Below are 25,134 nucleotides of genomic sequence, written 5' to 3' on the forward strand. Positions count from 1 at the left end.
ATAACGATGTCCAACCTTTTAGCTGATTATGTGAATTGCACAATTTGCTTGACTGTGACCTTGACCTTCAAAAATTGAGTAATTTCTAGCTTATTACATAAAGCTAATCCAAGTAAGTTTCATTACTCTACGATTAAAATTGTGACCAGGAAGCTGTTTACAAACAAACACACACACATACAAAAGAGGGCAAAAACATAACCTCCTTCCAAATTCTTTGGCAGAGGTAATTAATAGCCCAGTACACCAAGTTGTTTCAGGTCCAAGTTAAAATGAAAAAAATGCACAATAACTTACCTCCAATATTAGTCGTTGCAACACTACTGGTTGGAGTGGATGACACTGCAGAACCTGTGATTATCTTGAAGGACACAGGTGAAGCGGTAGATGATGAGGGTTCCGTAGCTGCAAACTTGAATGTAGCTGGAATATAGATTTTGAATACCTGAATAAAAATGTGACTTGGCAGAATAACCTTTGATTACCATTTAAAGTTTATATCTTTTTTTCTTAAGAATCAGAAGCAGAAACCTAGCTATTTTCCTGATGATGACTATTACAACTTTTATATAAAATTAAACCAAAACTAATTCCAGAACTAAGCTGAAGCATCATACTTTTACCCTCAAACTGTTAAATCAATGAAAAATGTCACAAGCCGTAAATTTCTAATTCATGCATGCCATATAACAACGCATTATTCTCCAAGTTTGTTATATCATTTTGTCAATTCTTAGACATTTTCAAGTCTTCCTTTCTCATCAAAAAAATTAAAAAATAACTAAAATCAGAATCACAATGACCATAACATTCCCTGTAGTGATGACCTCCTACTTTAGACACTATCAACTTTGTACCTAACAAAATGACAGAACAAATTGGTATAAAATATCTACATGAGCAAGTGCATGTTATTAACCCTTTTAGCCCCAGGCTCTTTGGAAATTTCCAACCCTTAACCCCTTTTTCCCCAGCACATTTTGCAGTATATTTTTTTTTAAATTGCTCTAACAGCCTTAATTTTTGTCATAGAGGTGTCAGGTTGGTCTCATTCTCTTGGAAAATGCCTGAATTTTCTCAAAAAAATTATAAAAAATATGAAAAAAAAAAATTTTTATAGCATTTTTTTGCAAGGACGTACCGGTACGTCCATGGGGGTAGAGGGATGAGTTTTGTGAAACGTACCAGTACGTCCTTTGGGGGTAAAAGGGTTAACATTGGAAAGGAAAAACAATAAAAATGGACTCACAAAACGGCTTCAGAACTTCTGTCGGGGCTTCACTGCCCTTCGGAGCATTTGGATTTGGCGTCTGACAGGCAACGCATTTAGTGCTCTCAGCTTTGTTGTTTACTAGACAAGTATCACAATTCCAAGAGCCCTCTGGTACCTTGAACATATCGGACAGAGACTTCTGTCCTGTGGCTGCAGCACCAGTGGGGGTAGGCTTTTCTCTCTCAGTTTGCTGTGAGGTTAGAAATAATGTAGCAATCAATTCTTCACTTAGAATACAGGACAATTGTTCCCCTGTAACCTTATTGTTTAATTAAAAAGAAAAAATTCTAATGATAGAACTTATTTCTGTATTCACCTGATGTTCCTATTGCTTTCGTCTCTTGGATGCTTGGCATGTCGACATTACCTCATTAAAAATGGAAACATTAATAGTTTTCTTTCCTTCCTATATACTAATGACTACAAAAGCAATGAGACAAAAGTCTCCGCCTTCAAATAATACACAGCGCACGTCATATCATCGTCTTCAGTCTTCGAGCTAAAAGAATTCCCAATTTAGCCAGATGTGGGGGCATGTATATACACTCCTTGGGCGAGTATGAAAATAGCTTTTATTATTAAAATTCCATTTGTGAACCTCCTCCAATAACCATATTCCAGATTCCTACACCCTAATGGAGGTAGGTAGCCAGTAAAGGAAAGACAGGACATTCAGCTTACCATATTCTATTAAAAAATTGTCCTAGACTTAGTTGAAGACTAGCTTTCTGGGTACTCAACTCCAGATATAAAGTTATAAATACTACTAATTACTCAGATAAAATGAACTTCTTACGATGGGAAGACACTTACAGCTTACAAAAATTAAATGTGAAAGGTTACTAAACCATAACCCCAAAGCATATATCTACTAAACTGACAAATTAAATTCACAATGTTATCAGATCACATCCCCAAAAAGCATGAAATCTTAGATTGGCAAGTGCTGTATGAGCTTCCACAAAAGATGCTAGTGATATTGAAAGCTTTATAAACTCACGAATCAAGTCTAAGACTCGTTAGGACTGTACCAGAGTCAAAGGCTGGAGTAGCATTATCGACATCCTCCACACTATAATCAACTAGCCTAGTTTTCTCTAGGTTTCCTCTTGAACAAAAAGTACGCTTTGAATTTTATCAGCAAGGGCTTCGTACCCCTCACAACCATTCTCAAACACTCAAAATTATCTCAAGCACAAGACACTAAGAAAATAGAGATCATAACTGGCCAAAACAAATTCCCTTGCAATTGATAACAAATCTAGTAATCTTTAAGCCCCTCTAAAAAACTTGATAATCTGGAGCACACATCTGCATACAGCCGATTCAATTTAAGACTAAAAATTCTACAACATGCAGCATGATACTGTTGGTAGACGCCCTTGTTCTCAGTGCTTTACTAGAAGCGTTACTAGGAAAGAAATCGGTTATTTCTTCAGGTTTTCAGGGAGCAACATTCACAAGCTGCACCAAGTTTCCAGAGACGTAATAAATGTGAACATCAGAGTAAATTCATATAAATATTAAATATTACTTTATAACCATCAGGGTAACTTCATGCAAAAACTAAATATTACTTTATGAACATAATGGGAAATTCATAAAATTATTGAATATTACTTTATGTCTTCAAAAATGCCTCTTAATTAAATAGTTGAATCAAATACATTTTGCAATGTCACCCTTCAGAACACCAAGAACACTTTCCTGGAGCTCTTCATCCAAAGAAATTGCATTAATATGACAAAGTGAACTCAAGAACAATGGTAAACCAACATAACAACCCTGAACATCTTTCTTACCACTCTACATTCTCCTGATGCCTCTCTCTTCTGTGCGATCTCCTTGGCTTTCAAAAATGCCTCTTGGAATGAGGAAGCAATTTCAGGAGTCTTAAAACGACAGCAGAACTTCTCTATCCTCATTTCTTCATCTGCATAGTCCTGTTGAAAAGTAGTAATAATAGTAGTAGCAGCAGCAGTAGTAGTAATAAAAAAGTAATGAATATCCATTCTACAAAACCCATGTAGTGTAATACTTCAACCATCAGTAATTTGTTTTTTAAACTGAATGGTATGTTATAAAATTTATACCACTGTATTACTAATTTAATGAAAAAAAGGTCAAGATCATAATAATCCAATAATTATATTGTATTACCGTTTATATTCCAAGATTGCATGACACGGTGTGAACAATTATCATTTACTTAATTCTACTTCACCATTCCATAAACCTGGTCACTGGAGATTAATCATAAAAAGGCATCTACCGTATATTACCGTGTAAAGGGCAAAATTTTAAGACCAGTTTTGGATGAAAAAAGACAGGCTTCGTCCATTATACGAGAGATACTTTTGGAATATGAAAATATTTATTTTCTCGATCTCTGTTGTATTGTTAAGTTATTCTAATTGCATAGGCTAGTAGTTTGGAAGGATTGACTTAAAATCATATAATATACTCAATTTTAATTACAGTACAGTGGAACCTCTACACACGAACGTATCTACATCCGAATTTTCCAACATCCGAAGTAAAATTCGAGCAAATTTTTGACTACACCCGAATTTTATTTCGACACACGAAGTAGCAATTTTCGTCGTACCGGTTGTATCCGAATTTTTCGACACGCGAAGTACAATTCGAACACGTTCCTACTCTACACCCGAATTTTTTTTTCGACACCCGAAGTAAACAATACTCGTATGCGTAGTCGGTGCTCATAGCGCCTGATGTGTTTTTTATTTCCGCCAATAGAAGGCAGCACTTCAACCTCGGAGGGACCCTCAATTAGCGTGGCTTGGGTCAGTCCTCTGTTCTCGTTGGCTTTATGTGGTTGTGCCCTGTGCGTTCTGCTATTAATTGTGTTTTAATCGTGATTTTTTACATTCATCCTTTTACGGTATTTTACGAAAATCATGGGTCCTAAAAGGCTTAGTTTCGCAAGTGGTAGTGGTAGTGGTGAGAAAAGGAATAAGGGAATGCTTTCTTTAGAAGTAAAGCAAGGAATTATTGAAAAGCATGAGCGTGGCGTCCGTATGAGTGAACTTGCAATAAGTTCCGCGCAAATAAAAGAGGTGTTAGGAAAATATCAAGACGTGGTCGACTTCATCGACAAATACCATCCAAAGAAATTGCAGGTTTGTCGTGTAGCTGCGCAGTTTGATGATGTTTCCCTAACTTATTTTCGAAACATTCTGAAAAGCTGTACCAAGCAACTTTCTATCGATAGCTTCTTTAAAAAAACTACGAAGCGAACTCGTGATGAAGAGGAAGGAAGTGGTTCAAAGAAAACAGCAAAGAGTGAAGAGAAAAAAATTCAATCAATTTGAAGTGTAGAGAGTGAAAGTGATTAAAATTAATCATCAAAAAGAAAAAAAAAAAATGTAAAAAAAAAAATATAAATTATAAAAAAAAAAAGCTAAGTTATGTTAAAGTTCACTTAGTGTAAGTTAGAATAAGTTACGGTAGTGTACGTTTATCGTAGTTAACCTCTCTACCTCCTCGCCGCCCGTCCGTCTCCTCTCTGCGTAGCAAGACTAACAACACCTGCGCTGGAGTTTCTAAGGTAAAGTGACGCTAAAAACCCGTTTCTTATTTATAATTTTTTGCTAATTCTTCTTATTTACATGTCTATTCTTCTTATTTACATGTCTATTATCTAATTTAGTGTTCATTATTCTCATGGGAAAATTATGTGTAGTAGTTTATTAAGAAGTTATAGGTTTTTGGGCTCAACCACGGATTAATCCTATTTCAATGTATTCTTATGGGAAAATTCGTTTCGACAACCGAACATTTTCTACATCCGAAGTTGGTTCTGGAACGGATTAAATTCGTATGTAGAGGTTCCACTGTATATAGTTTTACGTTTAAGTAAAATGGGAATGTTTACCGGTAAGAGCTTTTAGTAAAGTTGTTATTATAAATAAAGATTATATGTGTGGTAAAATATTTAGAATAAGTATACTGTAGTAACATTAGACTGGCCTTGAAATTGTCGATCACCCATTACATGGAATATACGATAAACTTTTTTTTAAAGGAAACTTTGCGGTTCGCCCTTTACACGGTTATATACAGTAAGCAAGATAACTGTGAATTCCAATCACTTTGATTCTCAACACCTAGATTTATTTGATGAAAAATTATCATATATAAATATACCAAGTACAGTATTAATAGCAGATTTTGGCTGTCACTAATACCTGTACTTTCTTTCAGAGCTTGAACATGGATTAAGCTGCTAAAAATTTCACCATCTTGATATAATATCTCGAAAGATCAGCTAAGTAAGAAATTTGGGTAAAAAATTGGATTTCATGCATAAAAGAAATTCCAGGACTTCCAGTTGCACTATATTAATAAAGTGAAAATATGTTTTAAGACATTTATACAAGATACTTATTAGTACAGTATATAATCTAAAGGGAGAACCAGAGAGGACTTAAAATAAAACACGAAAGAAAACTTACCTGGGCTCCCCAAATCCAGGCTTTGTCATTATTCTTCATTGGCTGTATGTCTGTCTTTGAATTTATAAGGTGGTTTGCACAAACTTTGTGTGTCTGTAGAAGAAAGATACAATGCATGAAAATGATTAATTGCAATGATGTCAATAAACTAACTTCACATCTATGGTCCCATCAAACATTATAGCACTATACGTACAATTAACTATAACATCATGAGGCTCAATACTACACAGTATTCTAGAAGTTTTATTCCAGCTGTTACCAAGTTGTGGAATGATCTTCCTAATTGGGTAGTTGAATCAGTAGAACTTCAAAAGTTAAAAGTTGGAGCAAATGTTTTTATGTTGACCAGGCTGACAGGAGTCTTTATAGTTTGTATATGATATAACTGTTTTTGACGTTAATAGTTTATATATGACATATCTATTTTGACGTTATTCTTTTTAGAATGATTCATTGTTAATATGGTCTCATCATTTATTTCCTTATTTTCTTTCCTCACTGGGCTATTTTTCCCTATTGGAGCCCTTGGGCTCATAGCATCTTGCTTTTCCAATTAGTGTTGTAGCTTGGCTAGTAATAATAAGAAGTTTTTATTCTTTTACTTTACAGTACTATAAAAAAAAAAAATTAATGGCTGATTAAAGCCTTTGGTAAAACTATTTGTAAATTCAAACAGACTGGTTCAGAAATTCAAAGTCAAATATAAAGTAAAGGTAATTGTTATGACTTTTTATTATTACTTTATTACTATAACCAGAAAAGCTGCAATTGGCAAAGGCATATTTTTACAAACCCTAGTGCCAAATAGGGATACCATCCCATATGGGGAAAAAAAAAGTAATGAACAAATTTTGAGAGAATAAACCACACTAACAAGAACATGACAACATATAAAGAAAGAATTACAGTAGTGATTTTGTTAATGAAGATCAGATTTAAAGGCCACAGCACAAGAGGCTGCAACAATACCCCAAGCCAGAGAAGACAGGCTTGATTTTGAAGTGGCCTTCCCTAAGGGGGCTGCTAACCATAGTTAGTCTCTTCTACCCTTATCATATGGGGATATAGCCACTGAACAATAAAGGTAGCCACAACCTAAGTAAATTGTATTAATGAATTTAGACCACAAGGGCCAGCGCTTGGGACAGAGCGGTCATTCAGTGCCAATGTGTACACCAAATATGATGGAAGAAAGGAAGCTTGAATGGAGGTACAGTATAGTGTATAGTAAAGCTTGAAATAAGAGGCTAAAAAGGTTGAGCAGCTCACAGTTGAAGGGATACTACAAAGACCCTCAATGTAAGTATTGTAGTGCACCTCTTGAGCTACCATTCAAGTGAAATTTTAAAGTGTAGTGCGCTAAGTGTTATCAGATGTGAGAAAGAAAAATGTGTAAGGAGTATGTCATGACTATTTGTGGGTAAATAAAAGCACAGCTAGTACTCAAGTATAAGGTCTCTAGCAGTTGTAAATAGTGAATGTTATTCAGAGAAAATGTATAATTTTAGTCACTATACCTGATCCCTCCTCATAAGTACTCGAGCAGTTCCTTGCGAGGAATTGTGAAGAATCTTCATAACACCGGTACCTCTTTCACGCCACTCTTTATCAACAAACCTGAACAGCTTGGCACGGTCTTCGAACAGCACCTAAAAAGATAGGATATTACCATGTATTAGTTTTGGTCATTATAAAAATAATTATACGCTACTTCCTAAGTATTTGGCCTAATTTGATATTAGCATAAAACTTATTCTTGCATAGTGATAGTGATAGTCAAAAGTTAATTTGTACTTATTCCTAAACCAGTCTACAATCTGTTTCTTTCCGTATAATCACACAAACTATACATTTATCATATGAACACATTGATCTTCACAAAATCCTGCAAAACTCTTTATCATACACATATATATACAAGTTTTAAACAATCACAATTCACACTACAAACAATACATAAAACATACTTGTTCATCTTCCTCTCCCGTACGAACTTCCACCTTCTCGGGCAAGGGAATAAGAGGTTTATAATCGGGACATGGGTCATGCTCCTCCTCATCCGTGTCTTTCCCTTTAGTGGGTGACGTTTGGGCTGACTCAGAGTTATCAACTGTAAAATTAAAAGCGGAAAATCTCAATTAGCTTCACCCGTGAAAAAAAAAGGTGGGGGGGATAGTTCTACTACGTACTTTGATGCAAATCTACTTCTCTCTCCAAAACAATTGATCATCCCTTAGCATACACATTTACGGTCTGAAAACCAAGCCGATACAATATAACATTAGCACCTGTACAGTATCACATCATCATGGAGACTTTCAGGACCAGAACACACAAAAAAAACTTCCACGATAAACTTACTTCACAAACAATTTCTTACATCAAAATGAACTTATATAATCATACCCAATAACTAAAGTCTTGTTTAACTTTTCATGCAAGAAACATGCTATGAGTCTCACCTGCAACATAACTTCTTGAAAACATGAGGATATACAGTACAGACTGGATAAAAAGTGCAAGAGGTCAAGGCTTATACAGAAATTAGCATTAAGTTTAAAAAGAAAAAGGTAATTCAAATTAAAAAAAAAATTGGGGAGGAATTTTTGTTTAGCAATTGTTCTATCTTTCTCTAATACGATAACTATACAGTGAACCCTCGTTTATCGCGGTAGATAGGTTCCAGTCGCGGCCGCGATAGGTGAAAATCCGCGAAGTAGTGACACCATATTTACCTATTTATTCAACATGTATATTCAGACTTTTAAAACCTTCCCTTGTACGTAGTACTGTTAACAAACTACCCTTTAATGTACAGAACACATAATGCATGTACTACAGTACCCTAAACTAAAACAGGCACAAATATTAAAGGTGATTTTATATCATGCATTTCCTAAACATGCTAAAATGCACGATAAAAAATGGCAACCAATGTTTTGTTTACATTTATCTCTGATTATAATGAAGAAACAAACTGGAGGTAGAGCTTTGCTTATTACCCAGACATATTTCCCATACTTTTCCCTTAGAACTACATCACATCTTCCTACTTTAGATATATATATATATATATATATATATATATATATATATATATATATATATATATATGTATATGTATATGTATATATATATATATATATATATATATATATATATATGTGTGTGTGTATATATATATATATATATATATATATATATATATATATATATATATATATATATATATATACACATACATACCTACATATATACATAAATACATGCATACATATATATATATATATATATATATATATATATATATATATATATATATTACTGTATATATATATATATATATATATATATATATATATTACTGTATATATATGGGTTATGGAAAAAATCCGCGAAGTGGTGAATCCGCGATGGTCGAACCGCGAAGTAGCGAGGGTTCACTGTAGTCCATTTCTTTTAGAGAGCCATATTTGCACCAACTCGCAACGGTGCCCTTTTAGCTCGGAAAAGTTTCCTGGTCGCTGATTGGTTAGAATTATCTTGTCCAACCAATCAGCAATCAGGAAACTTTTCCGAGCTAAAAGGGTACCGCTGCGAGTCGGTGCAAATATGACTCGCTAAAAAAAATGGACTATAGTAAGGTTTTGTTTCTTCAGGAAACCCACTTTGTATTTAACTTTACTAGCAGTTTTCATCAACTTAAAAAAACTAAGTTTAAATCACTTTAAAAAGCAACAGTTAGAATCTCAAACTATAAAAGTATTATTGGTAAATTTAAAAAAACATTCAGAAATTAAGGCAACTACATTCTAGTTTTGCCAAAAAATTACTAGTTCTGCAAGATGATACACCTAAGTAAATTTCTTAATATCTTTCATATTTCCATGAAAAAAAATACTCAAATGTAGAAGCAAGTGTTATTAATCGTGTGGGCTCGCAACCGATCGCACCAGGTTTAGAATATCGTAAATTAGGAAAAGGACAAGACAAAGTACCTACTTTTGACATATGCAATTTCACGATCCCACCGTGACGCACTAAAGACGAACAATTAATCCACAAGACTTAAAACTATGGCAAATTATAAGCATACTTAATAAACAATATTCCTTACACTTCACCTTTACTTCTCGTATATGTATTGATGTTATGGTCTCCACATAATCCAATCTTATACAGTTGACTTTCATCACTTAACAAAATACAAAATATAAGAGTACAAATAATGTTTAATTCTCCTTCCCTTTTTAAAGACAGAGGATTACAACAGACACAGTATTAGAATGGTTGCATAGCCTTCATCGGCCATTTCCGAGACTTCAAGACCTTAAACATAGGTTTACCATAACAACTTGGGTTTAAATAACCAAAAAAACCTTGGGGGTACCTTGGATTACATTTCAAGAGTATTTGAAGAAATATGACAATTAACTTTCAACAAATTTAAAGTAACGAGACACTGTCCTAAGAACAAAGCATTCATAACCTTGGTAAACCTATTCATAAACGTTCTATTAACATTCTTGCAAAGGAAAACTAACACTGGATAGAACTAAATATATTTGCTTAAATTCCAAGTGTTATGTAATGTCTGGATTCTGTTATTGATCCAGAGATCAGCAGCCTTGGAAGGGGGATCCTGGGCTCGATAAGAGAATCCAGACAATAATGTACTGTATTACAGTATATGGCTTACTTGAATATGAAAAACGCGTCTAAATGTGCAAAATTTATCGTGTCTCCCAAGCCCTGTATTAACAAAACACAAAAAGGTGGGGAATGAAAGAGGACAGAACAAAGGAGGAAAAAGTGCAAATGCTTCTACACAAGACAGTGAAAGATACTCATCACAGATGACACCTTTATTAGAAATCCAATTTTTCATTAAGTGTACATCCTAAATAAACACTTTAATACTTCCTTCAAGATCATAACCTTTACCACCTTTACAGGACTAAAGATATTGAGATTTCTTGACTTTTCTGTCACTACCTAACTGAATCATGACAATATACTATTGTACCTTTTCTTTCTTTTTACCCAAGTTTCTGTTGCACACAGTAGCACAAGGTTAAGTCTTTGCATCCTTTATTAAGGAGTTTTATATTAACCTCTATGGCTCTTTCTACTTCACCAATACAACAGCACTTTATGTAAACACCCTTTATTTATATTTAGACCATGCTTTTCTGAATAGTTCAGGTACTTTCATTTTGAAACTTCCTTTAGTTCCTTTGATGTTATTAGCAGTTATACTGTATTCCTTACTATAATATACATCCATTGGGAATTCTTATTCTTTTTAATTAGGTTTACAAAAAATATTGCCACTTTCATTTATAGAATTTTAGCCATATGCTAAAGGGTAAAAACCTCCCAGTTAAACTATGAAATAAAATGGAAGGCAGTGGGAACAGAGGATATGTAAAACATAGTTTCTCTTGAAGGGCATTTTAGACTGTCATTTCACCTTAATATTCTTTATATTTAGTCAACTTTTACATTGCTAACACTAATCAAACTAGCTCCTTCCCTCTATCAATAGTTATCATCCTCCTCGCCTTTACCAACCTTCGGAAAATTTCTTCTCTGTAATCTCTATGTTCCTTAAAAACAGCAACTCCACCTCGTATTAATTCTGTATTTACAGACAATTCCAAAATGCCAGGCAATCATAACAGCACCAGCATTTCCTGGATATTTCATTTTAACTTAAACATTTTCTTATATCCAAGGCTATGCAATTTCAAAAGGCTTTTATATCATCTTTCCATTTATAAGTATCAAACCCACAAACTTCAATATACTGTACCAAACATCACCTGACAACGGTTTACTTTTTTTCTTTTTGGTGCCATCTGTACTTTTCATTACACCATACTCAATTTCTAGCTTCTGGGCCTCTTGAAAACACTTCCAGAAGAGAATCATTTTCATACGAAGTACAGTACTTTTCACTGCTTCCTATAGTTTTAACCAAATTACTCCATTTCATCTTCTGGTCCTACAGATTGGGGGACTCAACCAAGAGCATATAAATTACCATCTTTACTTAGGCTGTATATCTTATGCTTTAATTTATTCCATCTTTAGCCATTACATTCTCAACTAGCAAGTCTACTACATTTCATCTTGTCTCTATATCAATGGCATTTGCTTCGGATTCCTTACGTGCGCCTTACCTAAAGTACACCTTTCCAAAGTTTGTCAACATTTCCAATACTTTTCTTTACTTTCTCCAGATATTGCTCCCACAATTCTAATAGTCATTTGTAGAAATTGCTTTATTTTCTACCCGATAGCAATCACGATACCAACGAACCTCGACAATTTTCAAACCTTAACTTTATCACATCCTTAACCCTTTTACCCCCAACGGACGTACTGGTACGTTTCACAAAACTCATCCCTTTACCCCCATGGACGTACCGGTACGTCCTTGCAAAAAAATGCTATTTACATTGTTTTTGAATATTTTTGATAACTTTTTGAGAAACGTCAGGCATTTTCCAAAATAATCAGACCAACCTGACCTCCCTATGATGAAAATTAAGGCTTAGAGAAATTAAAAAAAAATATATTTCTAAATGTGCTTGAAAAAAAAAAAAAAAAAAACGCCTTGGGGTTAAGGGTTGGAAAGTTCCAAATAGCGTTGGGGGTAGAAGGGTTAAGCCCAGGTGCACAAAATTTATGACACTTGTATAATCTATCTAATGGTAATTCCAAAAGCCACCATACTTAAAGACAGAAGCTATTCCACAACATTCAGAATATTTAGTCCATATACATACAAATACACAATGTACTGTATCTATTTCAGAAGGATAATATTTCATGGCAATTTCAAGTCTTTCACGAGAGTTCACCAGAGGACTTCCGGCCTGTAAATCTTGCACGAGAAGTCTTAAAAATTTCAACCTTTAAAAGTCTTTAAACGTGAACTTATTTCCTAATCAGTTGACAAAACAAACACTACAGAAAAATATACACTTCACCCTTATATGCAATACCTCGAAGCATACCAATTTTACTTATTATACTTATGTAAATGCAGTACGCATACTAATCATGAAAGATACACATTACAGATGCCAAGTGCCTACCGGACAAACAAATATTCCTTAGAAGGAATTTCAATAGCCTTACCTTATTCTCTTAAAATTACAAACATAACATGTTTACTACAATAATAGCAACCACACATGATGCACCTACCTTCAGCAGACATATGTGAACTAAATTACATTCATTTATAGTGATTAAAAATAAATACCATAAGTTTAAAGTCATTATTGTCCAAGCTGCAGCTCGTACTTTGTGATAGCATCATGATAAAGTTTAGATTTTAAATTTTGAAAGCAATTAATCTCAGCCTTGTGATAATAAAAGCAGTATTCTACAGCAGCAGACAGTACAATGTAATTCAAAAAAGATGTTACAAGCAAGAAATCAGCCATGCATCATCAACCAAAACTAAAAAAGCAAGCCACAGGAAAACAAAAAAAAAATATAACTTTTGAAACAAAACATACTGAAGGAGCCATCCTTATTAGGCGAAGTAGATGTGGCTTCTACACTGCCTGTTGCATGGGTTAAACCTTCAGGCGGTAAGACGGTAGACAGCGATTGGACCTTTGATTGGCCTCGCAGGGGTGAGGAGTCTGGGGTGACCGCCGAGTACAGAGGGGGTGGCACATTGGCCAGGAGACCCGTAGTGGAGCAGGGGAGTGAGAGGGACAGCGGCTCCCCTATATCAAGAGGGGATGGTATAGCAAGTAGCAAGAGAAAAAAAAAATCTAAGTTTAGTGTCTAAACCTAATTCAAGTGTTAAATATAGTATGAAAACCCTAATCTATGAAAAAGATAGAAATATCAATGTTCATCTCTAAAAGTGACTTGAATGTATCAATTTTGTATCTGAGTAAAACTAATTCTAAATAGTAAATCCAACATTGCTAGAATATTAAACGTTAAATTTTCATCTAGACAATCTTTTTTTTAACAGTCAATAATTTTTCTAGCCTTGATAATCATTGCCAAGATTTAAACTACCGTATCAACTTTGAAATACTGAATAATGTCATCACCACATACAGCACTTTTCATGTATACAATCCTGTTCTTGATCCAACCTTCTGAATGCAAACACACACAAAAGGGGAAAAAGGGAGATAGTTAAGCGAGAAAAGGTTTCATATTTTAGTCTTATCTTACAAGATGTCCTCTCTTTTTTGTAATAATTTACTCTAATTCAGCACTTGCCGTAACTATCACTCATGTTCTATGCATCACAAATGTACAACTACCAAAATATTTCTAAGGTGCAGAAATTAGATTTACATAAATATGACTCCATATTTGATACACGTATTCATGGTGTACTTTCATCTGTCCTCACGACACTATTACCATTCCATACAATGAATGCTTTCAAAATAATTTTCCCTTACATCTTTTCAGTTAAGTGGTGGGAGCTGTCAGTACAACTTTACTTATCTGTAATGTATAAGATGGGTTTTCGTGTATTTTAGATATTTGTTTGGCCATGTTAGGAGGAATATTGAATTACATGGAACTTTCATACGATGCTGATTAAAATTAGTTAAGTCCATTTTTGTGTACTTGTCTACTGTTAGCCTAACGAAAGCTACTGCATGCCATTGTAGGTTACTTTACATTGTTCAACAAAACACCATAAAAGTTTACACCCCTAATACTAACAACTTTCATCTGCAACCATGACGTAAACCTGGCCCGAGTAAATACAACACTACGATAGTTTTTCATAAACAGTAGGAAAACCACATACAACCAGTAATCTAGGGTAGATTCACTTTTCTTTTTCACACCTAAACTACCTTCAAACAGGTTCTTTCACAAGAAAAATGAAAATTTGGGGAACTACTACCCGCATACGCTGCATTTTCCAACTTATCAAAATTATTCAAAATTATCACTAGGATTCGCTATCTATTAACACGATGCTTTCTATTTGTGTAACAGAAAAATACCAAATCAACATTAAGGCAATTCTACTTTTGAAGCTAAAAATGCCACGGCAAGATCTATTTACTGTACTCGCTAGGCTTTAGCATTATCCTTAATCTACCGTATGGTCGCAAGACCTTTATTTAAAATTATCACCAAAACTAAGTCTGCGGACTTTTTTCTGAAGAATCCTATTTTGTTCCTACATATCCATTTATGTGCTAAGGGCATTATGTATTTGAAAAAAATTTCATCGTATAGCTATTCTTATCGATTGCTTTGTAATAAATTAATTAACCAATATTCTACAATTACTTTCTTGTTTATTTGTATATTTTTAGCGGTAGTTTTTGTGAATCTTTTTTTTTAGGTTTTTGCGGTTATTTTTGTTGCCTTTTTTTGGCGATTTTCTGCAGATATTTTCATGGCTTTTTCGATAAGTTTCGACAATGATCACAATCGCATTTTAAAGTTAACCAAATTTAGGACAAAAATTACTGCAAGTCATAAAAATTGTCAATTCATTCACATTAAATAAAATACTTTCCCAGTTATTATAATTACGTACAATTAAAATTAGGTAGTTTAAACAGATGCTCGTAGGACGGGCAAGTCCTGTTACAGAGGAAAGGCTATTTTAAGCATCAAACATCTTTACCACTAATTACCATTAGGAATACAAGACTACCATGCTCCCATTTACTTTTAGATAAGCAAGAGAAAGCACACTCATATACAGTACTGCTGAATTCTATTGTATCTTTTATCTACTGTATACTATCAAATTGTATCCAGTAACAAATAAAATTAAAAATCACTATAACACACACCAGGGACTTAATATCAATTTAAGTGTGCCATGGAAAATATTGTATTCAGGTCATAAAAGTCTATGCCACTTCAATTTACCTAGAAAAGCACTTGGTATCAAATAATTATCATTATCCTTGATGCAAATCAGTATAAGATCCACCTATGATACATTTATAAGTTTAAAGGTTTAAAGGCCACTCATGAATGGCAGAGGCAAGGGACAGTGACATTGCCCTAAAGAGACTGACCTATATATACATATGATCAGCGCCCAATCACCCTATCCACCCAAGCTAGGACCAAGGAGAGCCAGGCAATGAGATAGACCTATAAGCTTCCCCAAAACCCGCCATCCTTAGCTAACATGGATGCTGAGGTTGCCGTGACCAAAGGAACTAACGAGTTTGAGCGGGACTCGAACTCCAGTCAGGGACATTACCACATTAGCTACCACAAAAGGCTTCTACTGCATTTTCCATGTGATTCGATTTCCTATCTTAGCAGGTCATCTTATTTTCACATGTGGTCCCCTTCCACCTTGAGTACATCTTTGTTAATTATATAAATAAATCATTAAAGCCTATGGTCACTTTAAGATCTCTAATGCAGTACTTCATAAGGACATGACCTTCTGCTTTATACTTCAGCCATGAATTTCAGTATTTTTTCAGGTAATTTAGTCCAATAATTATAACTTTCCCATACCTTACTTGGCATGAGTAACTACTGTAATACTTTACTTCAATGATGTACATTCTTGTTATCACTTTGTGTTACTACTGTACTAACTTCAATTATGGCCTTTTTGATCATTGTGTTCTGCATCTCCTAGTTTCTAACACAATCAAATAACGTATATTTAACCAATAAATTCCCAATAATCAACATCGCAAACATTAAACTTCAGCTAACCCCTCTACGGGGTTAAACGTAAAAGGAGTTCTGTGCACTACCTTCTCGTCTAAAATTCTATCTTTCTGAACTTCCATTAAGTCTAAGCATCCTTTCGCAAATTTCCTGGGCCATCTTCAAGGTCTTAATCTTACCACTACTAAATCCACACACTTCAGTGCATAGAAACCAATCTTATCTTGAAAAAGTCATTCAAGAGCAACATAAACTAGTACTGAAATTGACGCAAGATACTCTCAGACATTTATACAGAGATATCTAAACACAAGAAGAGCTAATAAGCACACTAAACTAGGTAACTAATAAAACTGTTAGAATCTTAAAACTTTACACCAGCCTACCGAAAAAAGAAAGAATAGATATACAAACACAAAAATATCTAAAAGAACAGCCCACTTACAAGCTATTGCAACACAAACTTAAAGTAAACTCTTCTATGAGCAACACAGAAACATTTACCATAGCCAATGAACTAACTACCTAGAGAAAAAAAATTGGCTCTGTTCTTAAACCCTTTATATGTTACTAATCTTGTTGGAACATTTTAGTGACAAATTTAGAATATCACTTGGAAATTCCACTTCCATTATTTTTGCTTTACACCATTTGGATAATACTTAACTTTTATGCAAAATATACCTTTTTTTGTGTTCTCTAAAGATATAAACTGCTATACCAGACTTAATTCAGCTTTTACTTCTCTTTAGTTTGATGCCTAAAAATGGATACCTTTCCCATACTGTACAGCTACTAGATTTGTTTTGCTGTAAAATATTATTGACACACTAAAAGGTTATTGTTATTCAATGTCAACATGATAGTTGGTTTACAGTAGCGTTAAATATCCCCTAAGGAATTATCATGAAGTTCTATTTTTTATCTTTTTTGTACCTACACAGACAATGAATAATCTGGCACATCCCTACTTAAGGACCAATTGTAACAAATTCTCTAAGTTTTATATCCATGCTTTTTGAGCTTATACTCCTATTAACCTAGTGAGAGATATTTTTAAGAAATGTTAGTCGGGGAAATCTTGAGGTTAAATGGACTACATTACAAACAACTTTCGACATTCACAAGAGCCTACATTGATGCTAGAATTGACCCACTACCGAGTTAGATAATACAGTAACATACCTAGGACGAATGTTTAAACATTTTTCAAATGGCCTATTAAGGCATACTTGCAGAAGACCCTAACACGGTGCAGTTGTTTAACTTGTAATAAAAGGATATAAATTTAATTCTAAAAGATAATTTTAATATATATATATATATATATATATATATATATATATATATATATATATATATATACATATATATAACGTACTGTATAATACGTTTTTTAAAAATCCAGATGGTGAAAAATACACACACTACTTCAAAAATTGTGAAAAAATTTTCATAAAATATAACCAACTATTTAGCACCAAAGAAGGAAGTTGGTATTATTGCGACAAGCCAATCCGCAACCCTACTTAGAAAATCAGAATGATACAAGCCAAAAGAACCCAAATATAGAAAGCAGCTCAGTGCAGAAAAGAATTGAAGACGACTAAAAAATGAAAATGTTCTCAACTTATTAATCTACCCAAATAAAGTCTTTCTACTGATAAGAAGAATGCCTTCTATACCTATTTAGAGCACAAAATAAAGCAACTATTATTCTATAACCAAAGAGAAACCATTAGGTATTTTTTCATGTCAATCAAATCATGCGCAATGGAGGAACACTAGACGTGTGAAAATTAGGTCACAAGAAACCGTTATTTAGGTAATAGCCATCATGAATGCAACACCAACAAACTTTAATCTTACCTTCCCAAGTTTCTATTTGATTACTGCATTTAAATCCCTTATCTTTATCATATTTATAAACTCCTAGCAATATCATCCCTTACATCAAGCCTATAAAATGAAAAAAATTTCTATCGTTACAAAGTAAACGGGTAAAACTGAAGATCAATCACTGTCACTGAACTAGCCATGTCCCTATTATTATTATTATTATTAATTGCTAAGCTACAACCCTAGTTGGAAAAGCAAGATGCTATAAGCCCAGGGGCCCCATCAGAGAAAATAGCCCCATAAGGAAAGGAAACAAGGAAAAATTAAATATTTTAAAAACAGTAACATTAGAATAAATATTTCCTATATAAACTATAAATACTTTAACAAAACAAGAGGAAGAGAAATTAGACAAAACAGTGTGCCCGAGTGTACCCTCAAGGAAGAGAACTCTGTAACATGCATTTTAGACTAAAAATAGTGAAATTGGCTTTTGCAGATAATCAAATATTCCACACGTCTTACAAATGTTCAAAGACACTGCGGCCTTTTATTAGGATAGACAATATTCATACCAGTGCAAGCAGCCAATAAGTCTTGGGATCTAACTTGTGCAATTTGGACCAACACAAGATCCAAGACTTGAGGGGCTAGAAGATATTAGACTGGATCTATGAATTTGGAGGATATTAGACTGGATCGATGAATTTGATGGAATATATAGCCCCGGATCTGGAGCCGGTGAGGCTATTCAGCACCAAAGTGCAACTGGAAAAACCTTATTTATGTTTACACTGACGTAAAAGTTGGGGCTTGAAAGAAGAGAGCCCCATTCCTTGTGATAAGATCAGTACGAGATCATATAACCTATCGTGACGAGGACCCTGTGCCTCGCTGACACTGCAAGTATGCCATGGCAGTTAAATTCATTCTGCCTTCAACTTCTCCCAAAATTAACTGTATTACTAATAATAAAATACATGGGGTAATACAAGAGACCAATTCCCTACTCGTTCCTGTGGTGGCTTCCTTCCTAGCTAACTGTTTTCCTTATTACCTTAGGATTATTTAACTTATTTAATGAAATTCTCCTGGATTTTTATTTTAAATGAAATGTTTGACTTCTGGTTTAGTTTTTAATTTATCCTATTAGATTCTTCTATACATATATCTAATGAAAATACGTGTAGGCCTTTATGGACATAGATAGTGCCTTCCACTACTTGCTATACGAATTAGTAATTAGGTAAAAGGAAATGTCAAAATACTGGAAAGCAAACTGGTGATAATTCTGCAGCAGACCATGAATTAAGAATACTGTACCAGAAAGTTCTACTAGACGATACTACGACTACTTCTACTACTATCTCTGGAACACCAGTTTGCAGGGCCTGGGGACATTTGAAGACCATTAATAAAAACGTCGGGTGAAATAAACTAATTTTGTTGTTCAATTGAGGATAATCAGGATGAAGGTCAGAGAATAAATGGAATCCGATATACCACATTTTTACATGTACAAGAGTACAGGCGAATTTCTTTCAATAAAGCTTTAGAAAACTAAACCACCCTAACATGGAAGCAAATACCCATTCCCGCTTGCAGTAAATTTAAAGGAAACAAGGTACCTGACATGGAAATGACAGTTAGCAATGTATCAACACATGGCTCCACAGCAGTACATGAAATATCTTAGGGGTGCAAGCTTAAAACCAAGCAGCACTCTTCGTTGTGAATTAAATAAAAGCTCAATATTGTTACATGAAAAAGGTATGCATATATTCAGCAGCTTGAAAATACACAAAGGCGGAAGCAACATGACCAAGAATCCTTAAAAATAAAGTTACTTCTGTTCTTTCTTTTAAGAACAATTCTAATGATAGCTTAAGGTTCTGTAAATAAATTTGTCAGATGCTATCAATTACAGTTTAGAGAAAAAACTTTTCTTTTCAAGAGAATGACCAGTCACTTCACAAAACATGGTTGCATTTTTCTACTTTCCCCCTGAGGAACTTCAACCAGGGCCTAGTTTCCGTGTAACCCCTTTTGTCTAGCCAAGAATCTCTACTCACTTTCTCATCTTGCCATTTACACATCTACATACTTTCTGACACAACCCGTCAAAAATGGCCGCTAAATATTTATATTTATGCACGCATATGCAACCCCCTCTCACCAGGGTAGGACTACTACCTTCCCCCACCCAAGGGACAGGGAGAGCTTAGCATGACTGACGATACAAATACATACACGTACACAGTATGTATATACATACACACAGTATATACTTATACATAGCCAGATGCTTGATCTTTATTATAAAGGGGCGATCCCCTTTTATTGGATCTTAGCATTTAGTAGCCACACAATCACTACTGCAGTAATTTCAAAATTCCTAAATTAGAAATAAAAAGCCTGATACACAGATTTCAGCCATTTGGTAATTGGATTCCTTTATATGTGAGAAAAATTATAATCGTTCACCTATTCATCCAGGATTTTTTTTTTTCTCACTAATCTTGTAAATTCTTCTAACATAACACAACTCCACCTTTTCATCATTATTTATACATACACATGAGAGGAACACAAAAAAGACCTTAATGTTATTCTTAAATATCTCTTGTAGTTTATTTCCTTTCCTCATTGGGCTATTTTCCTGTTGGAGCCCTTGAGCTTATAACATCCTGCTTTTACAACTAGGGTTGTAGCTTAGCAAGTAATAATAAAGATAATAACAATAATACTAATATTGTAATCCTGTGATGTTAAATATTATTACACTGAATTAAACAAAAGTTATCTGTAATAACTTTCGCGATTGATTTAGTTAAAGAATACAGCTTATTAAATGTTTACGTGCATTTCTATGGCCAGCACATTTCCCATATTAAGCGATGGTTACATTTTCTAAGTGTCCCGGCTATTAGTCAATAGTTAGATAGAGTTCATGTGTGTCACCAATAAAATCAAAGGAACCTTCTAACATGAAGAAATGATAGGAGGGTATATGCTCCTCTACTTCAGGAGTCTCTCTCTCTTACCATTAATGTGAAGTGCTCTATCCTCAAAATTCTCTCGACTGTTTGGCCTTCAACATTACGAGTACCAACATAAAAGCATCTTAACCTTTTATGTATATTCTTATTAATACCACTCTTTTTTTAGTTTTAATTTCCTTGCAAATTACATATGATTTTGGGTTTGCTTCCCCACGTGCTCTTACATTTGTACAGTTTTACAGCATACAGTGCTCTATCACAGAGGGTTCAATATCTCCACTTTAACCCCTTAAGCATGTGAAACTTCAATTCCTTTATGTTAAATCTACTTTATTTATAAACATTTACTCTTGAATTCCCTACACAATTTAACTAGAGTAAATTATACCTATCTTAAATCAAAATACGGTCTGACATTTTCACAAGTTATTTGCATGATCAAACGACACTCAATTTCATCACAACAGACAACAGTAACTGAATATTCATAAAATTCATCAGGATGAATAGGTTTTACTTTAGCTTCAAGTGCCTAGTATCATAACTACCAGCCTACTCTTCTAAAAACTGAATCTACAGGAGTATGAATATCAAAACATTTCCTAACACGATATTTTCCATGCAAAAGACTCCTACCATTACAAAAATTTATGCAAACACTTGCGGGCCTCAAAAATACAAAAGTCCAGCTGAATGAAGGATTTAAAAAATAAAAGTGCATAAAACCATAAAAATATCATAGCTTGGATACAACAGTAAATGACACGTATGTAAAATGTAAAAAAATGAGAAAATATTCAATCAAGAAATGTTGTGCCAATAAAAAAAATTTGGATAGAAACAATAATCACCATGCAAGATGATCAACAACAAAGTAAATAATGTATGCGCATTAACTCCCAATTAAATGTTAAAACAATAATCCCTTTTAATCTTAATGACTCCATCAAACACTGAATATGTAAGAAAAAAGAAACCCAAACGACGAAGTTCTCGAAAATATGTCGGGTGACGTGTTATCTATTTCAGGGTACTGGTTGACAATTAAAAAAAAGCAATCCACCTGACCTTCCCAAGCACAATTACAGATGCAAACAAAGGTGCAGGGAATAAAAAGCTCTCTTACCTGGGGTGGATCCCGGAGGAGGTGTGAGAGCGGTGCAGGTAGCTGGCATGGCAATCTGGTAGTTGTGAGCTGGGGCACTCGTGGTTGTCTCCGCAGACCCAGAAATATTCTTGGTGCTCAGCGTGGTTGTTGCCATGGTCCAGCTGAGACTGCTGAAGTTGGAATGGGACATACCCTGAAATTTAATAATTAATTCAATTAGTTCATTATGCAGGTTGCATAAGATTTTCATAATTCGAACCATCTTTCCGGACATTTCCATCCTATTCGTAATACTATGCATGCAGTTAATTCTAATAGTCAGGCGTCTCCTACAAAGTATTCTAGAAGTCTTATTCCAGATATGACCAAGTTGTGGAAGGATTTTCCTAATCGGCTAGTTGAATCAGTAAACTTCAAAAGTTCAAACTTGTAGCAAATGTTTTCATATTGAACAAGCTGACACAAGTCTTTATTTTAATAGTTCATGACTTCTTATATCATTTAATTATTTACTTTCCTGACTGGACTAATTTTCCCTAATAGAGACCTTGGGCTTAAAGCATCCTGCTTTTCCAACTGGGGTTGTAGCTTAGCTAGTAATAATAATAGATTTACTTTAAAACTCTTCACCCACCCATGTGAACATGTCTGTAATAATGAAGGACAAAACAATTAATTACAGAAGCTATGCTCACAGTTATTATAAAAATGCTTATGAAGGGAACATGAGGAAAATTTGGCGAGAAAACTCTCATTCTTTAGCTGTTTTTTTTTTTTTTTTTTTTTTTTTTTTTTTTTTTTTTTTTTTTTTGACATTGTGGAAGATAACTTTCTTTTGTCATGTAATTTTGACATGTATGTGAATACCATACTTTGGATTCCTCCTGAACTCTTACTTCTTAACAATACAAACTGAATTTTTTAAAATGTTATGCAAGTATCCCTTAATATGAATAGTTTTCTCCTCATTTGTGTGTATAGTACGATGTTTTGTTACTAATAATATTTCTAACGATACAAAATTATCGTCAATCACACAGAGTTAGATATTCAGTAGAACGGTTCGTCAAACCTGCTTGTCACAGTTCGAAGAGGTGGAGGCCGTCACAAATGCATAAGGTTTGTGGACAGTGAAGCCCACCTACAAAAGTCAGGCGAGAACAGACTTTCTTCAAATCGTTCGACAACCAAATACCCAGTTCACACATTTGAACATCACTTTAAACTCTTGTCTGTCAAACCGCGTTCAACTAATCGTTCCACCGTGTAAACCCGCCTTTAGGCTTGTCCTTCATTGTGAGAGGTTAAAAAAGTACAGAACCCTAAAAGTGTCAAAAGGTAAAATGTCTACAAACCTGGGCGAGGGAAAGACCAGTAGCAGCTGGTGAAGATGGCACTGGCTCCTTTGAAATGATGGTGGCTGGGGAGCTAGGCGTTGGGGTTACAATTGCAGCACTAGCTTGTGCTATAGTGGTTACTCCTGGGGCTTGGCCACCACTAGTAGTTATACTGTGGGATAAAATATGTATATTAAACATACTTTTATTAATGATGTAATTGGTGCATTCACCCTTATGAGATCTCTCCTTGCTAATATGTTTATACCACCATGGGGTAACAAAACTAAATACAAAAAATCTATTTGTACCGACATAAACCAAAGTTAAACATTACATATGTTAAAATTTCTGGGCCCACTAACTTTATTACTCATTAGTAGTTAAATCTTGAAAAACGTTTGATTAATTTTCCGATTTCCCTCCTTGGTTTATACTTTGCAAATATATCAAGACAGCTCACCTGTATGGCTGCTCCGCTAGAGTTGATGGCGGCGAGAAGGGTGGGAATCGCAAGAAACCTGGCGATGGCCTGTAATATGGTACTTGTTGGTCGTAGTAGTTGACGTAATAGTTGTTCAACCCAGGAGGGACCACTGCAGCTGAAAGAACAAAACTTCAGGTAAGAACCACAGGAATTTAAAAGTAATATTGCAAAAATTTTCAACTTCTGAGTAACACAGTCGTCAGAAAACACAAAATGTTAAATACAGATTACAGTTAGACCATATTCTATGTCCTATAGCACATACTAAAAATTAACACACAAACTCAAAATCTTACCAGCAGCTGGAGGAAGTTCGACAGGAACCGGTTCTTCAATTTTGGCTTCTGGTTTCTCTATCAACTAAAAAGAAAAACCAAAAGAAAAAGTTATTTAGAATCAAACTGCAGTTATAGCTTCAATCATTCTGAAAGGGATAATTGGAAAAGCAACATATGAGATCAATGGAAGAATAAGTCCAACAAAGGTTTATTAAGAAGAGATGAAACAATTCAGAAATCAAAAAACTTTGCAACCTTCTTGAATAATAAAATAACAATCAAGTCATAAAGGTACTGAATATACAAGACTCGATTTAAGTTCCAGAATTACAAATAAAAGGTTCAGTGTAACAAGTATGACAAGTTTTATTACCCGTTTACTTTATAGACAGTATTGACAAAGTTTCATGGAAAAATTCTCTATACTAAAGCTTAAAATCAACCTTATATTTCTATCATGCATCTGACTCACCTTCTGCCCCGTTTTCATTCCCTTAACAACTTCAGATAAGTCCTCTGCTATGGATAGAACATGGGTCTGCAAAATAAAAATTTGAAAATTCATTAATATAAATACAGTATTCTAAAAGCATCAACTAAATGTCATGAAAATAAACTGGAAACTGATGTCAAAACACTGTAAACCATTAACTATAGT

General features: G+C 34.2%; 1 protein-coding gene across 3 annotated transcripts in view; it reads right to left on the bottom strand.

Moving 5' to 3' along the window:
• Positions 1 to 25,134, bottom strand: part of Nup358 (Nucleoporin 358kD) — an 80,449-nt gene that overhangs the window by 36,379 nt on the left and 18,936 nt on the right. For 2 of the 3 annotated variants that reach the window (XM_068387399.1, XM_068387398.1), the window contains exons 15-26: positions 24,949 to 25,014; positions 24,495 to 24,558; positions 24,175 to 24,313; positions 23,730 to 23,883; positions 22,393 to 22,567; positions 13,290 to 13,505; positions 7,722 to 7,864; positions 7,272 to 7,403; positions 5,752 to 5,844; positions 3,076 to 3,216; positions 1,250 to 1,463; positions 298 to 423 (exon numbers count right to left, since the gene is read on the bottom strand). In XM_068387399.1, coding sequence (XP_068243500.1) covers positions 298 to 423; positions 1,250 to 1,463; positions 3,076 to 3,216; positions 5,752 to 5,844; positions 7,272 to 7,403; positions 7,722 to 7,864; positions 13,290 to 13,505; positions 22,393 to 22,567; positions 23,730 to 23,883; positions 24,175 to 24,313; positions 24,495 to 24,558; positions 24,949 to 25,014 — 1,663 coding nt within the window. The remainder of the gene's footprint in view (positions 1 to 297; positions 424 to 1,249; positions 1,464 to 3,075; positions 3,217 to 5,751; positions 5,845 to 7,271; positions 7,404 to 7,721; positions 7,865 to 13,289; positions 13,506 to 22,392; positions 22,568 to 23,729; positions 23,884 to 24,174; positions 24,314 to 24,494; positions 24,559 to 24,948; positions 25,015 to 25,134) is intronic. The other variant, XM_068387400.1, reaches the window with a different exon arrangement.

The sequence above is a fragment of the Palaemon carinicauda genome, chromosome 14 (genome assembly GCF_036898095.1).
Source record: "Palaemon carinicauda isolate YSFRI2023 chromosome 14, ASM3689809v2, whole genome shotgun sequence".
In the NCBI taxonomy this organism is placed as follows: domain Eukaryota; kingdom Metazoa; phylum Arthropoda; class Malacostraca; order Decapoda; family Palaemonidae; genus Palaemon; species Palaemon carinicauda.